This window comes from Bombyx mandarina, chromosome A1 (assembly GCF_030267445.1).
Source record: "Bombyx mandarina strain Sakado chromosome A1, ASM3026744v2".
In the NCBI taxonomy this organism is placed as follows: Eukaryota; Metazoa; Arthropoda; class Insecta; order Lepidoptera; family Bombycidae; genus Bombyx; species Bombyx mandarina.
This window is the reverse complement of record NC_143234.1, coordinates 10,639,304-10,653,348: the sequence shown is the minus strand read 5'-3', so window position 1 is coordinate 10,653,348 and position 14,045 is coordinate 10,639,304. Positions and strand designations below refer to the sequence as shown.

Genomic DNA, 14,045 nt, shown 5'->3' with positions numbered 1-14,045 from the left:
CGTGTAATGGTACCGACGTAGTGGTAGCCCCGGCCCGCAGTAGGGGCACGGGTGCGGTGGCAGTACAGTGCGCTGCTGCAGGTGCTGGACGACAACAAGAAGCTGTGCCTGTCGAGCGGCGAGATCATGAAGCTGACGGAGCGGCAGCGCATGCTGTTCGAGGTGGCGGACCTGGCGGTGGCGTCCCCCGCCACGGTGTCGCGCTGCGGCATGGTCTACATCGACGCGGAGGTGGTGGGCCTGCTGCCGCTCGTCAACGCCTGGCTCCGCTCCTCCATCCCGCCGGTCAGTGCACTATACAATCTACTGCCACCTACGGTAACTAGCATCTGTGACCAGTTGACTGGTTGGCCCATTACAGTGGCTGTCATTACAAGACGACACGTTGTAGTCTCGTTGTAGTCTCGTCTACCTACGCGAGCAATAAAGAAAAAGCATTAAATGCACAGTACAGACCTGGAGGAACACGTTATACACCTCCCCTCCTCCTATAGATGGCGGATAACATACGCAAGATCCTGCCGAACCTGATCACGACGTACCTGTACCCGTCGCTGGTGCTGCTGCGCACCAAGCTCACGGAGATGGTGCCGTCCCTGGACTCGGCACTGGTCTTAAAGTTCCTAGAACTGTTGGACTTCAGGCTCCGACCGCTCACCGGGAAGGACGACAAGCCTCCGCCCGGACCTGCCTTCATAGCCCTCATGCGTTAGTCCGCGCTCCTTCTCTGCTCTCTCATGAACTTGGTCGGTGGAGGTCAGGGCGCCTGCTGCTCTAAACAAGAATTACAAATCGTTCTGGTTTTTTTAAGTTTTTAAGTTAATGTGCTGGATGACACACAGCTGTCATAAAAAAAAATACGAATTTACTTTGAAAATTTACGTTGTAGATGTGTATAGGCTCCGGTAACCACTTAACACCAAGTAAACTGTGAGCTCGTTCACCCATATAAGCAAAATAATAAAAAAAGTTCCTTGCACCCACTGAGGCGACATGAGATCGATTCGGGGGCTCACAGTGTACCAGGGGCCAGTACTTACTCTACACGTGGGCGGTTCCTCTAGCCCGCCTGGCGCCGTGCTGGGTGGTGTGGGCCACGGTGTGGACCGTGGGCGCCACGTGCGACCTGGCGGGCCGCGCCGTGTTCTCCACCTTCATGCGCGACCTCACCACACAGAATGGACTCAAGCTGCCTTTTCCCAAGGAGGGCAGGGTCTATGACTACACGTGAGTCGAATATTCCATATTTCTTGTAGTCTTTAGAGATAGTTGGATACCTGACCTCTCTTGCTACTACGGTCGTCTCTGAGTGATAGTAAACACAGCCAAATATTTGCGTGTGCTTCGATAGTGGATTGATGATTTATTCAACCTTGAACATTTGTCTAATTTACTTGTATATAGCATATACTCACTTTTCACAATAATGCCGCTGATTGAATGTAAAAAGAAAATGTAAACTTTGAAAATTACATAATTCTCCAATATCAGAGAAACGAGAATCTAAAAATGGATATAAAATAATTCAGGTTGCACGACGGCGGGTTCACGGAGCCGACCGAGGACGGCGAGCCCGCCGCGCCCTACTGGTACAACTGGATGCAGAACCTGGACGCCTACGAAGTGGACCCGGACTGCCAGTACTCAGGTCTGATCATTTGGGTACTACGAGTAGAGAGACGGACCGCTCCTCGCAGTGGATGAGAGCGAGGGATGATCATTATATGGGTTGCTTACTACTGGAGGAGCCAACTGAGACTCACCTCGTGACGCCACGTTGCTGACTCTGGTAACTGTTTAATGCTTGGTATGCTGTATGCCAAGATAATTGGACAAAGTTTACCTCCTCATTATAATTTCTGGTTAAGGTTAAGTTTCTATTTTACGGTCGGTAATGTCAAACCTATTGATAATTATTTTGGTTTTGGTGAGAGTTGCGATAATGCTTCTTGTCGCAGATATCGAAGTCCCGACCATAGACAACGTGCGCAGCGCGGCCCTGCTGGGCTACAAGGTGTGGTGCCAGCGGGCGGCGCTGTGCGTGGGGCCCACGGGCGCCGGCAAGACGCTCACCATCACCTCCAAGCTCAGCCGCGGACTGCACAAGAAGTTCATTTGCGAATTCATCGTGTTCTCGGCGAGGACCTCGGCCAACCAGACCCAGGTACGCGTGAGGGCCCGCAGCCGGCCGCCCCACTGTATCCCCTTGCTAATGGCGCCGGTCGTGTGCTCAGGACGTCATCGACAGTAAGCTGGAACGTCGGCGCCGCGGAGTGTTCGGGCCGCCGCCGACCAAGTACCAGGTGTTCTTCATCGACGACCTCAACATGCCCGCGCTTGAGGTCTACGGAGCGCAACCTCCCATCGAGCTGCTCAGACAGTTTATGGACTTTTCTGGTAACGTTTTTCTATAAAACTTTATAGAAATCGAAGTAGTTGTTAGGTCACAACATCTATTACGTTACTGTAATATAAATTGACAATCATACGGCGTGGTGCAGGCTGGTACGACCGTCTGAACATAGGCGAGTTCAAGACCCTGGTGGACGTGACCATGGTGGGCGCCATGGGACCGGCCGGGGGAGGGCGGAACCCCGTCACGGCCAGGCTGCTGCGCCACATGCACTACATTTCATTTACGGAGATGGAGTATACTAGCAAGGTAGGGATACACTTACTGCGACGGGTCTGTGCGTGCGACGGCGCACTGTGGCAGGCACCCAACATCCAGGGTGCCAGGCGCAGCTGCCGGCGCTGGAGTATCACTGTGGTTGCGACGAGAGGGCCTGATCACGGGCTCTCCTATGTGTCCCGGCTTAGATCCAGGATCAAGCTCGGACATCAGGTCGAAGATTACAGAGCTTATCATTTTTATTACTATCGTGGTATCTCAAGTGAAGCTCCATCCCCTTGACAGGAGGATCTTGTAGGAGCCACGTTGTAAAAAAAAATTGCATTCAAGCACACGTAACTATCCTCTTTTCATTTCTTACTAAAATAGTAATAATTTCATTTCTTCGCAGTACACAATCTTCAGCGTTATCTTGAAGTCTTGGACGAGAAATTTCGACAAGGTGTCGATAAGAGAGGCCCCATTCTTGAAGGCTTCCATAGATATCTTCAGTTCTCTCGTGGAGGAACTCCTGCCGACTCCTACCAAGTCTCACTACACTTTCAACATGAGGGATCTTAGTAAAGTCTTCCAGGGTATACTGATGATGGATCCTCGGCTTGTCAAGGTTAGCTGGTTGAATATCTGGTTCTAAATATAACTTGTAGATGTCCTTAAAAAAATTATGTTTGGACCTACGTAGGAAGATTTTATTGGAACAAAAATGGAATACTTATTAGACATTCACGACTTCACCCTCCGTAATGTTGACAAAATCTATCACTCTGAGAAGCAGGCGTTTTTTCTTTTTAAAATTATGAAGATGATTGAGTAGATATGACGCGAAAGGCAAACAAAGAACCTACTTTCGCATTTACGATAATGTTATAATAATAATGTGTGAATGAGAACAAAGACAAAACAAACACAAACACCAGTTGTGGTCTGCGTCGAGTAACTGCAGTGCCCACTGTCTGAACCAACCCAGGACGAAGACGACGTCATCAGGCTGTGGTACCACGAGCACCAGCGCGTGTACCAGGACCGCCTGATCAACGATGAGGACCGCCAGTGGTTTGTCAAGTGAGCTCTCGCCGCCTTCGACATTACGAGTTATTTATTGTTATTTTATTTAGAACAGATGATCGCATCAGGATTCTTCCAGTTTACTAAACAAGAAGATCCGTTCGGAGTTCGGCAGGAAGCCGGGCGAGGTGACCGGCGGCCGCCTCCTGCTGTTCGGAGACTTCATGGACCTCGGCGCCGACGACAAGAAATACGTGGAGATCACCGACGCCGCCGAGGTGAGGGGGACAACGGGATGATCTACCACGGAAAGTCTTCGCTGGGATCTTGTGCGTTTGCAAGATTTGGCAAAATTGTTCTGCTTTAATGCAATCGGTGTCGATGATGCGTGTGTCTGTTGGCGGAGTAGGTTCGCGACAGTTAGGAAATGTTTCTCAAAATTTTTAATCTTATTTGATTTGTTTTTGTCCACATTTCAGTTAAATGAGATCTTGGCCCACTACCTGCGCGAGTACAACGCCTCCACCACCGCCCCGCTCGAGCTGGTGCTGTTCGAGGACGCCGTGGCTCACCTCTGCAGACTTGCCAGGATCATGAGGCAGCCGATGGCCAACGCCCTGCTCCTCGGGATGGGAGGGTCGGGTGCGTCCCCCGCGCCGCTGTGCCGTGGTGTGGCGTGGCCCCGGCTGTACGGCCCCCTCTGCCCCCAGGACGCCAGTCGCTGTCCAGGCTGTCGGCCTCCATGTCGGAGCTGGCGTGCGTGCAGATCGAGATCACCAAGTCGTACGGGCAGCAGGAGTGGCGGGACGACCTGCGGCAGACCATGCTGAAGGCCGGCGCCGAGAACAGAGGGACCGTCTTTTTATTTTCGGATGCCCAGGTTCCTACAGTCCTTCTTCATCTTATCAAACTTATAGCTTGCTGAGGGATTAAAGTAGTGTAACATCACGACACTCGCGGAAATGGTGAGAACAAAGAGATACTAAATTAACGAGATAAGTCGCAATTGACTAGTCGGTGAATCGGATTGTTGCTTAGAGCCGGGCGGCCCCCGGGATCTATGGTCCCCTCGCCATCACACAACTATCGCACCGGGGGGTTCAACATATTATAACAATTTTTCATCAGTTCCTTGTAGGGAGCAGACAATGTGACCCTCACTGTTTCTGTATTCGACGTCAATTGAATAATACTTGTTATTTTGTCTTAAATTGTGGGTCTCCGTGAATTACTCTGATGGCTTGCGCTGCGATGGGGCGGTCTGCGCTCTCGAAGGTGGTCACGTTGCATGTTTCAGATAAAAATGGAATCGTTCCTTGAAGACGTGAACAGCATCCTGAGCTCGGGCGACGTGGCCAACATCTACGAGCCCGAGGACCTGGACCGGATCTACATGTCGGTCCGCCACGCCGTCATGGAGATGAATCTGCCCGCCACCAAGACCAACCTGTTCTCCTGCTACCAGAAGAGGGTCCGGAACAACTTGCACATCGTTATCGTCATGAGCCCCATCGGAGATGTGAGGGGACCTTTACTTATTTGTTGATGATAATTAACGTGGCGTCAACCACAAGTGTGACCCTCTCCATAGTGCACAGGTCGTGCTCATACGTCAACAATAAACAAATAATTATTAGTTCTTAGTGGTCGTGTAACACAAGGATTCCTTATACATAAAAATCAAACTGCTGAATCATGTATTTATACACCCAAATGTGACTTCTAATAGTCACACAGGTACTATCGTGCACGGGTCGGTACTGCCGCCTTGTGCCTACCTGTTTCTGCCGCAAAGCTGTAACGTCTTCTGTTGGGGAAGGAGCGAGTGTGTGCCGCGTTTGTACTATGTACTGTGCGGGCAGGTGTTCCGCGGCAGACTGCGGCAGTTCCCGGCGCTGGTGTCGTGCTGCACGCTGGACTGGTACAGCGAGTGGCCGCGCGCCGCCCTGCGCTCCGTCGCCAACCACTTTTTCACCAACATGCCAGAGCTCGACACCACGGCCGACGTGCTGGACGCCATGGTGGTGAGCGACAGGACACGCCGCGCAGCGCTACGGGTCGGATCGGGAATGTTCCGTTCCGCCCGACCGTAGAGTGACCCCTCAGCAACAAGCCTATCTAACAACATGCTCGTGTAGAACAAAGCTTATCCACAGACCTCGGCAGTGCTCACGGTGGTTACCATTAAACTCGTTTCCCTTTGTTGACAATACATTTGACATTGACATCGAAACATTTCTAACATTTTAACAATAGTCCAACTATAGGGGGTGATCACATCCTTCAGTTAAACTAAACGCATCTGTTTCAAGACTGGTTGTTAACGTATATTACCACGACGACCTAACCGCCGCCCCCCATGTGACACACGCGCCCCCAGTCCGCGTGCTGCGAGGCGCACGTGACCCCCCGCCCTCCATATGACACTCGCGCCCCCAGTCCGCGTGCTGCGAGGCGCACGTGACCCCCCGCCCTCCATATGACACTCGCGCCCCCAGTCCGCGTGCTGCGAGGCGCACGTGACCCCCCGCCCTCCATATGACACTCGCGCCCCCAGTCAGCGTGCTGCGAGGCGCACGTGACCCCCCGCCCTCCATATGACACTCGCGCCCCCAGTCAGCGTGCTGCGAGGCGCACGTGACCCCCCGCCCTCCATATGACACTCGCGCCCCCAGTCCGCGTGCTGCGAGGCGCACGTGACCCCCCGCCCTCCATATGACACTCGCGCCCCCAGTCCGCGTGCTGCGAGGCGCACGTGACCCCCCGCCCTCCATATGACACTCGCGCCCCCAGTCCGCGTGCTGCGAAGCGCACGTGACCCCCCGCCCTCCATATGACACTCGCGCCCCCAGTCCGCGTGCTGCGAGGCGCACGTGACCCCCCGCCCTCCATATGACACTCGCGCCCCCAGTTCTCGTGCTGCGAGGCGCACGTGACCCCCCGCCCCCCATATGACACTCGCGCCCCCAGTCCGCGTGCTGCGAGGCGCACGTGAGCGTGGCGGAGACCAGCGCCGCGTTCCTGGCGCGCCTGGGCCGCCGGAACTACGTCACGCCGATGTCCTACATGGAGATGCTGTCCGCCTACAGAGACATGTTCAGGAACAAGAGGAACTCGATACTCGAAGAATCCAACGCCCTCAGGAACGGTACGGTAGCTGGAAGATGTTTAGTAGCTAGTATGAACGAAAGCTTGCTATGTAGTACTTTTTGACTTCGTTGATTAATTTCATTATATTCGCACACTGGATCTGATCAAGCCGCCCACCCCCGACCGGATATCCCTGGACACCCGGCCCCGGTCCTGCCGCAGCGCCGCGTTAGTTTCTGCTCTCAGCTAATATTGAGTATGGCCGTCCGCCCTCTCGCGGTTGCCGCCTAGTATTAAGTGGTTACGAAGCCCATATAGATCAACAATGTAAATTTCGCCACCCTCTTTGAGTGTCCTTCTGCGTGTCTATTTCACAGTGTAACGGTTGCCCTCTCTTCAACACGAAACAAATTACTGCTTCACGGAAGAAAAAGACAGGGCGGTGGTATATACCCGTACGGGCTCACTAAGCGCCCTACTGCCAGCGAAGTGTGGTGGATAATAACACATTCTTATCCTATCAAGGCTTGAACAAACTGAATCAAACCGAGATAGAAGTGAAACAACTTCAGATTGAACTGGCTGAGCTGAAACCCCTTATGGAGAAGGCGGCCCAAGAAACCAGGGTAGTCATTGAGCAGATCGCGATAGACACTGTGAGTTTAAGTCCTTTCTGATAATCGTGATGAAATGAGCTAACTCGTTTACCGCGCTTAGTGCTTCGTTTTCTTGTTAATGATCTTAAACAAGATTTGACTTTTTGTGATAGCTTCAGTTTTATTGGTAAAAAAGTATTGTTTCAATAGGTTAGATGTGGTTCGTAAAACTCGTCCTACATGTGTGGAGAGTCACCGCTGGTCTGTCTGCTGGTCTGCGCCGCCCCTGCCTGCTTCTGTCGCAGAGCAGCCCTTCCGCCTCGACAGCTGGGCAGCTATTGTACCATAGAACTGAACTTAGAACTCGTGTCTCAATGTGGGTGGCGGCATTCACGTTGTTAATGTCTTATGGGCTTTGGTAGCTTAGCACCAAATTAACCATTAATTAATTAAAAATTATTAAGTAAAAAAAGAGTCAATTTTGCACCACACGGTCTGTCCGAAACAGCCGGTATGAATTATAATTGCGGGTTTGATTCCCGATCAGGAGCAGGGGGATATCTTTGTAAGAGAAGCCTGGCTGTCTCGGGTTTAGGTGTGGTCTTGGTGCTGTGCCCGGCATCGACAACACGGGGGGAAATCAGGCCATGGGGCCGCTTGATGACAAATATATATTTATTTCTTTTCTTACCAACTGGCCTTGCCAAGCTGATGATAATATAGCTTTCAAGCTCAACCTTCAACGTCGTCGTGGCAATAAGTGTAAGTCTATGTGGTTCTGTTGTGTGTCCCAGGCCATAGCGGAAGACGCTCGGTTGAAAGTGGAGAAGGAGCAGGCCATAGCGGAGCAGATGGCCGCCGAGACCACGGCCATGGCGGAGGACGCTCAGAGAGATCTCGGTGTGTCTTTATGTGCCTAGGAGTCATAGCGTTACCTTGAGACGCACGTAGGGCGCCCCGGACCCGCCGCTCACGGACCCTCTGTACGCAGACGAGGCCCTGCCGGCCCTGCGCGCGGCGGAGCAAGCCCTGCAGGAACTGAACAGGAACGACATAGTGGAGGTGAAGGCTCTGAAGAAGCCGCCAGCAGGAGTCATTCTCGTCATAGAGTCGCTCTGTGTGGTCTTTGATATCAAACCTATCAAGGTACTGTAAATTGTAATTGATTCAAGAAGTAATTAGTATGTTTGAGTCAACGGTATATTAGTTTAGTAAAGTAAAGTTCAGCAGACGTTCCTGACGCCACCCGCAGGATAACGCCTTTCTAAAGAAATTCCAGATCTCCCGTTTACATGCCTTCCTTCAGGGAAGCTTGCACAGTGCTTTCAGCAGCTCCCATGAACCTCGCCGATGTCCACGGGTGACACGTTAAGGGCTCGTTTGCATCCCTTAGTAGAAGTGTGGATCGATGTGATCTCATGTCGCAGGAGCCCGGCGCCACGTTCGGAGTGAAGGTGCTGAACTACTGGCGGCCGGGCAGCGCCATGCTCGCCGACCCCACCGCCTTCCTCGACTCGCTCATCAACTACGACAAGGACTCCATCACCGAGGACACCATCAAGAAACTGAAGAAGTTCATACAGAACCCAGACTATGAACCCAACAAGATTGCCAAGGTCTGAGCTTGTCGGCTGTGTACTTGCTGGTTTCATCCTAGATCATTTGAAGGAATGTCTGTATGATTTTTATTTATCTACAAATTATGCCAAATTTTGTTGTCCAGCTCTGAGGTTATCGGCCATTACGTGCTGATATATATATGGATTTCAAGCCAAAGATTCATTTAAGTACTTAAAATACTGCTTTATAGGTACTACGTCGGGTTCGTTATAAACCAGTAATCCAATAATAAAAACACAATACAGTTTACACATAACAAAATTGGTTCGAAGGACAATTGTTCAATATGTAACTTAAACGCCCAAAATAGCGACCATGTCCAGATCACTCGGTCACACGAGGTCTCATAGAGCATTCATTTTTGTTTTTCACAAACAGCAGTAGATCCGATTCTGATAATTGAGAATAACCGTATCGATTATTTAATTTTTGACTCAAATTACGTCACCACGTATCTCCTCCTATACGAAAGGAACTTGAAACACTGTAGGATCCAGAGTTTGGGTGACATCCCTATGAAGCCTCTTGCCTTGCGGGAATCGGGTTGGTTTTTATTTTGCCAATACATAAATAGAATGTCCTGTACACATTGAATGTTGCAGCAGTAGTGAGGCAGCGCGTGTTGTGTGTCGCGCAGGTGTCGAAGGCGTGCATGTCGCTGTGCATGTGGGTGCACGCGATGTACAAGTACTACCACGTCAACACCGGCGTCGCGCCCAAGCGAGCCGCCCTCGCCGAGGCCGCCGCCCGCCTGCACGCCGTCACACGTAACTAGCGCTTCGCACTCGCCGCCGCACTCGCCACCACACTCGCCACCCCACTGGCCACCACACTTGCCCCCTCCTTCCTCGCACAGGTACCTGTATCCTGCCTATTTCTGCCGCATACAAAACATTATTATGGCGATGTACATTGTCCCCACGCCGGGGCAGTCAGTTCGCAGTCTTTTTTTTTTTTTTTATTGCCCTTGTCGGCAGACGTGCATACGGCCCACCTGATGGTGAGTGGTTACCGTCGCCCATGGACTTTGCAATGTCAGGGGCAGAGCCAAGCCGCTGCCTACCGCTAAATACTCTCCACAAGCCTCAATAATATAATAAATACAACAAGTGGGTGTATAACTAACTAACAGGTAGTCTCTATTCCAGTATATATAAATATATATATTTTTTAAGTTGTATGAAATTTCCTAATAGCATTTAATATGCATTTCTATAGAAATGTTAGAAAGCACAAAAGCAAAGATGAGAGCTTTGCTGGAAGGCATTGCGAAGCTCGACGCATACCTCCAGGAGAAGGAAGAGGAAAAGAGACGCATGGAGGAGGACATCAACCAGTGCCTCGCCAGGATGGACCGCGCCCACAGGTGGGACCGGCTCGTCACCATCATGATATCGCGCAACATTAGAGACATTTCGACTAGCCTCACTGAACATTACAAATTGATTGTTCGTAGTTTTGATGTAGAATGTAACATTTAATGATTGAAAATAAATAAAGAACTAAAAACCACGCTTTTATAGAAAAATCCTAAAAAATTTATAATTAATTTATATAGCGTGGGATGCGTCGTGTGAATAGCTGTAAATATTTGATTGACAGATACGAGTAGAAGGATTATCATTTTAATAATATGTATCACGCTGAACGCCACATGAAAAATCGGGTTTTTTTATTCAGGCCACGGTGCTTACCGGTGATCCTTATGTTACTGAACCTTTCAGGCCACGAGGGTCATCCGTAAGCCGCGTGGGGGTTCCAACGTAAGCGCTTCGTGCAGGCCACAGATTGCAGCTATGTATCAAACAGAACGCGTGTGGAAGTGAGCCGCGGGGCCCTTGAGCCAAACCGAAGGGCGTGGTTTTCAAATCCAATTGAAACTTGTAGTTTTCATCAAGATTAACAGCCTTTTAAAATATCTTAAAAACTATTTTAGATGGCAAAAGTCGCTAATTTTAATCTTCCGTGCAAATAATCGCATAATTTTTTAAATGAAAATTTCAAGTTGATAAAAATGACTGATTTCCTGATTTTGACTCGGCTTGAATGGAACAGTTCGCCAGGCCCACCGGTGGGACGAAAGCGTTCAACCTGTTAAAAAGCACCCCGTGTTTTTTTTTGTATTTATTTGCGTTTTCTAATTTTCTATAAAAGCGTAATTTTCAAATTTTTTATCAATTATAAAATGGGGTATTACAATTAAACATCAATAGGTACGGTAATTATATAATACTTATATAATAGTTTTGCATACATAAAACATGATTCGCAACTATTTAAATTATTTTAAATCGTTACGTAGGTACATCACATTTATGAACATAAATTCTGTAAAAGGACCGTCCTGAATTAGTTTCAATATTTTTTCATAGATGGCGTAAAAATAGTACTCTTCACAAAACTTATTCTAATGTAACTTTGTATTAAACGACTCTGTAAAAGATTGATATAGTTGTAGTAGTACTCAATAGATGGCGCTTAAATAAATATTAAGTAACGCACCAAAGCTTTATTTCATTCTGATTAGAGCATTCCCATTTTTATTGTAATTTCACAAAAAGTATCAACAATGCGTATGTAGTTGTATAAGCATAATAAAATAATTATTTAAGTATAAATGTATGTATAGTTTGGGTATTTTTTTATTTGTATGAAAGAAATCTCGGTGGATTAGTTGTTTTATAAGATTTAAATTAATAGTTTTACTAGATTTGTTCCGAAGCTTACATAAAAAAATAGCAAAAAGAACTTAGCAGAGCGTGGTTTCGATCCACGGACCTCTGGGTTATGGGCCCAGCACGCTTCCACTGCGCCACTCTGCTACAAGAAGTCATTGTGAAATTTAATATTAGTTTCGGTTACAACCATATTAAATCAAATGAGATATAATATTTTATCGTCATTGTGTCGTCATATTATTATCGCTTTGTGCCTCTGTGGTGCTAATGTGTGGATGGGATTTTGTAATTGATTTTAGATCAAGTACTCAAGGAGCTAAAAATCACACGAATGATTGCTTACTGAACAAACAGAACAATCGGAGTGCACAGCATTATTATGAATGAGACTTTGCGGGGGACCCGAGGGGTCGGGACGCGATATTCCAACTCCAACATTACTAGCATAGAGTCTAGTCACTACTGAAGCTACCATATCCCCTTGAGGTTACCAGCATAGGTTGTTGTAGTTATAGTTGTAGTCATACATACATAGGGCTGTCACAAGTTGTCTCCACATGACGCTGTCTTGCGCTAGGCAAAAAAAAAACGTTTTTTTATCTAAATTGTATGAATATAAAATGAGTAGATGGGGTTCCGTATATCTATTTTTTTTAATTGCCTATATGAATGGACGAGCTCACAGCCCACCTGGTGTTAAGTAGTTACCGGAGCCCATAGACATCTACAACTATCTATGTAGCGCAAAATTGTAAAAATTAAATTTGTCTATATTTCGAAGGGTGTAACCACTAATGCGTCGCAATTGAGTTTTAATGCAGCCCCACTGATTTGTTCCCCTTTTGATCGTTGTGATGATTCGATAATCGATTTTTGATTTTTTGATGACCGATTCGGTGATGGCGATGTACGACCGCCTTTTTGGTACAACAGTACAACAGATAAGTTTAGTTTTTGTGTCAAAACAGCAACCAATGTTAATGATAATAAACGCGAGGCAGTACACGACACCTGAGGGAAGCGAGACCGCGTACTGTGGCGCCAACAGGTAGTTAGTGGCTGCAATAAGGATATCTCTGTTTATAGATAGAAACATGACAATATCTATATATTAATACGTGAAGCAAAAACTTTGTACCCCTTTTTACGAAGATTGCGCGGACCGGAAGAGTATGAAATTTCTCACACTTATAGAGAATATAGAGAAGGAGTGCAGAATGCTAATATTTTCTTAAATAATGCATAAAAGATACATTAAATCAATACAGAAAACATTACACACACTACCATGTATTTGACGCACACACGCATGCATACTATTTTGTTGTCAAACATTATGAGTAGGTAGTAGTACCATATTTTCAACTGGAAAGGCAAAGGTACCAAAAGGACCATGCAGTCTAATATTTTATAAAAAAATTAAAATGAAAGATGGTACCTAATATGAAGTGAAATGAAATGAAGTTGATTAATTTGAAACATTAATCAATTGGCATAAAATGAAGTGTAATGAGGTGAGATGATATGGGATGAGATATAATCTCATTCAATTTTTTTCTTTTCTTTTTTCTTTATTGCTTAGATGTGTGGACGAGCTCACAGCCCACCTGGTGTTAAGTGGTTACTGGAGCCCATAGACATCGACAACGTAAATGCCGCCATCCACCTTGAGATATGAGTTCTAAGGTCTCAGTATAGTTACAATGGCTGTCTTATCCTTCAAACTGAAACGCATTACTGCTTCACGGCAGAAATAGGCAGGGTGATGGTACCTACCCGTGCGGACTCACAAGAAGTCCTACCGTTACTCCTATTATCCTATTTACTGAGACTTTTTCAGTGGACTTTTTGGAGGATCCCCAGGAGTTACGTCCAGTGAATTAATTATAGTCGAATTTAGAGTACTGCGGGACCACTAGTTATTGTAAAGGCGTCTGTTCACTGAACATGTGTTTTGCAGATTGTTAAACGGCCTATCCAGCGAGCGAGTGCGCTGGACCCGCACCATCAAGGAGCTGGACGTGGCCATCGTGAACCTCATCGGGGATATCCTGCTCAGCGCCTGTGAGAAACTCCTCTACTGATATTAGTCAAGTTAACGAGAATATCAGCACTGAATATTCTTGTCGAATACTACGAACTGCGCCTGCGGGTGGTGTTTGTGGTTACTAGTGGTGACGTCACACGACGCACGCGGCCGGGGGAGGGGCGCGCGGGCGGGGCGGATGTCACGTGTTCCTATATGATATACCTCGTGCAACTCCTAGAGCTGACAAAAACTGGCATCTGTCCACTAAAAACCCTGAACATTAATACATAGATAAGTGCACCAGGTGCCGTGGCGTACATCACACCCTTCACTGAGGAGTTTCGGAAGGATCTGCTGCTGAAGTGGACCCAGCACATGGCGGTGAGCTCACTTAT

At 48.0% G+C, this 14,045-nt stretch overlaps 1 protein-coding gene and 1 non-coding gene across 2 annotated transcripts in view; one reads left to right on the top strand and one right to left on the bottom strand.

The window, feature by feature from the left end:
* LOC114244509 (dynein axonemal heavy chain 1) overlaps positions 1–14,045 on the top strand; it is a 58,715-nt gene that overhangs the window by 31,109 nt on the left and 13,561 nt on the right. The window contains exons 42-64 of the mRNA XM_089739962.1: positions 82–285; positions 495–708; positions 1,065–1,227; positions 1,530–1,648; positions 1,959–2,164; positions 2,235–2,397; positions 2,502–2,662; positions 3,024–3,239; positions 3,600–3,694; positions 3,777–3,915; positions 4,117–4,279; positions 4,348–4,517; positions 4,935–5,156; positions 5,500–5,661; positions 6,608–6,785; positions 7,253–7,383; positions 8,118–8,223; positions 8,315–8,469; positions 8,751–8,939; positions 9,581–9,710; positions 10,162–10,309; positions 13,582–13,685; positions 13,955–14,031. Coding sequence (XP_089596088.1) covers positions 82–285; positions 495–708; positions 1,065–1,227; positions 1,530–1,648; positions 1,959–2,164; positions 2,235–2,397; positions 2,502–2,662; positions 3,024–3,239; positions 3,600–3,694; positions 3,777–3,915; positions 4,117–4,279; positions 4,348–4,517; positions 4,935–5,156; positions 5,500–5,661; positions 6,608–6,785; positions 7,253–7,383; positions 8,118–8,223; positions 8,315–8,469; positions 8,751–8,939; positions 9,581–9,710; positions 10,162–10,309; positions 13,582–13,685; positions 13,955–14,031 — 3,615 coding nt within the window. The remainder of the gene's footprint in view (positions 1–81; positions 286–494; positions 709–1,064; positions 1,228–1,529; positions 1,649–1,958; positions 2,165–2,234; positions 2,398–2,501; positions 2,663–3,023; positions 3,240–3,599; positions 3,695–3,776; positions 3,916–4,116; positions 4,280–4,347; positions 4,518–4,934; positions 5,157–5,499; positions 5,662–6,607; positions 6,786–7,252; positions 7,384–8,117; positions 8,224–8,314; positions 8,470–8,750; positions 8,940–9,580; positions 9,711–10,161; positions 10,310–13,581; positions 13,686–13,954; positions 14,032–14,045) is intronic.
* Positions 11,694–11,765, bottom strand: TRNAM-CAU (transfer RNA methionine (anticodon CAU)). The gene has a single exon. It is a non-coding gene; the product is annotated as a tRNA-Met (tRNA).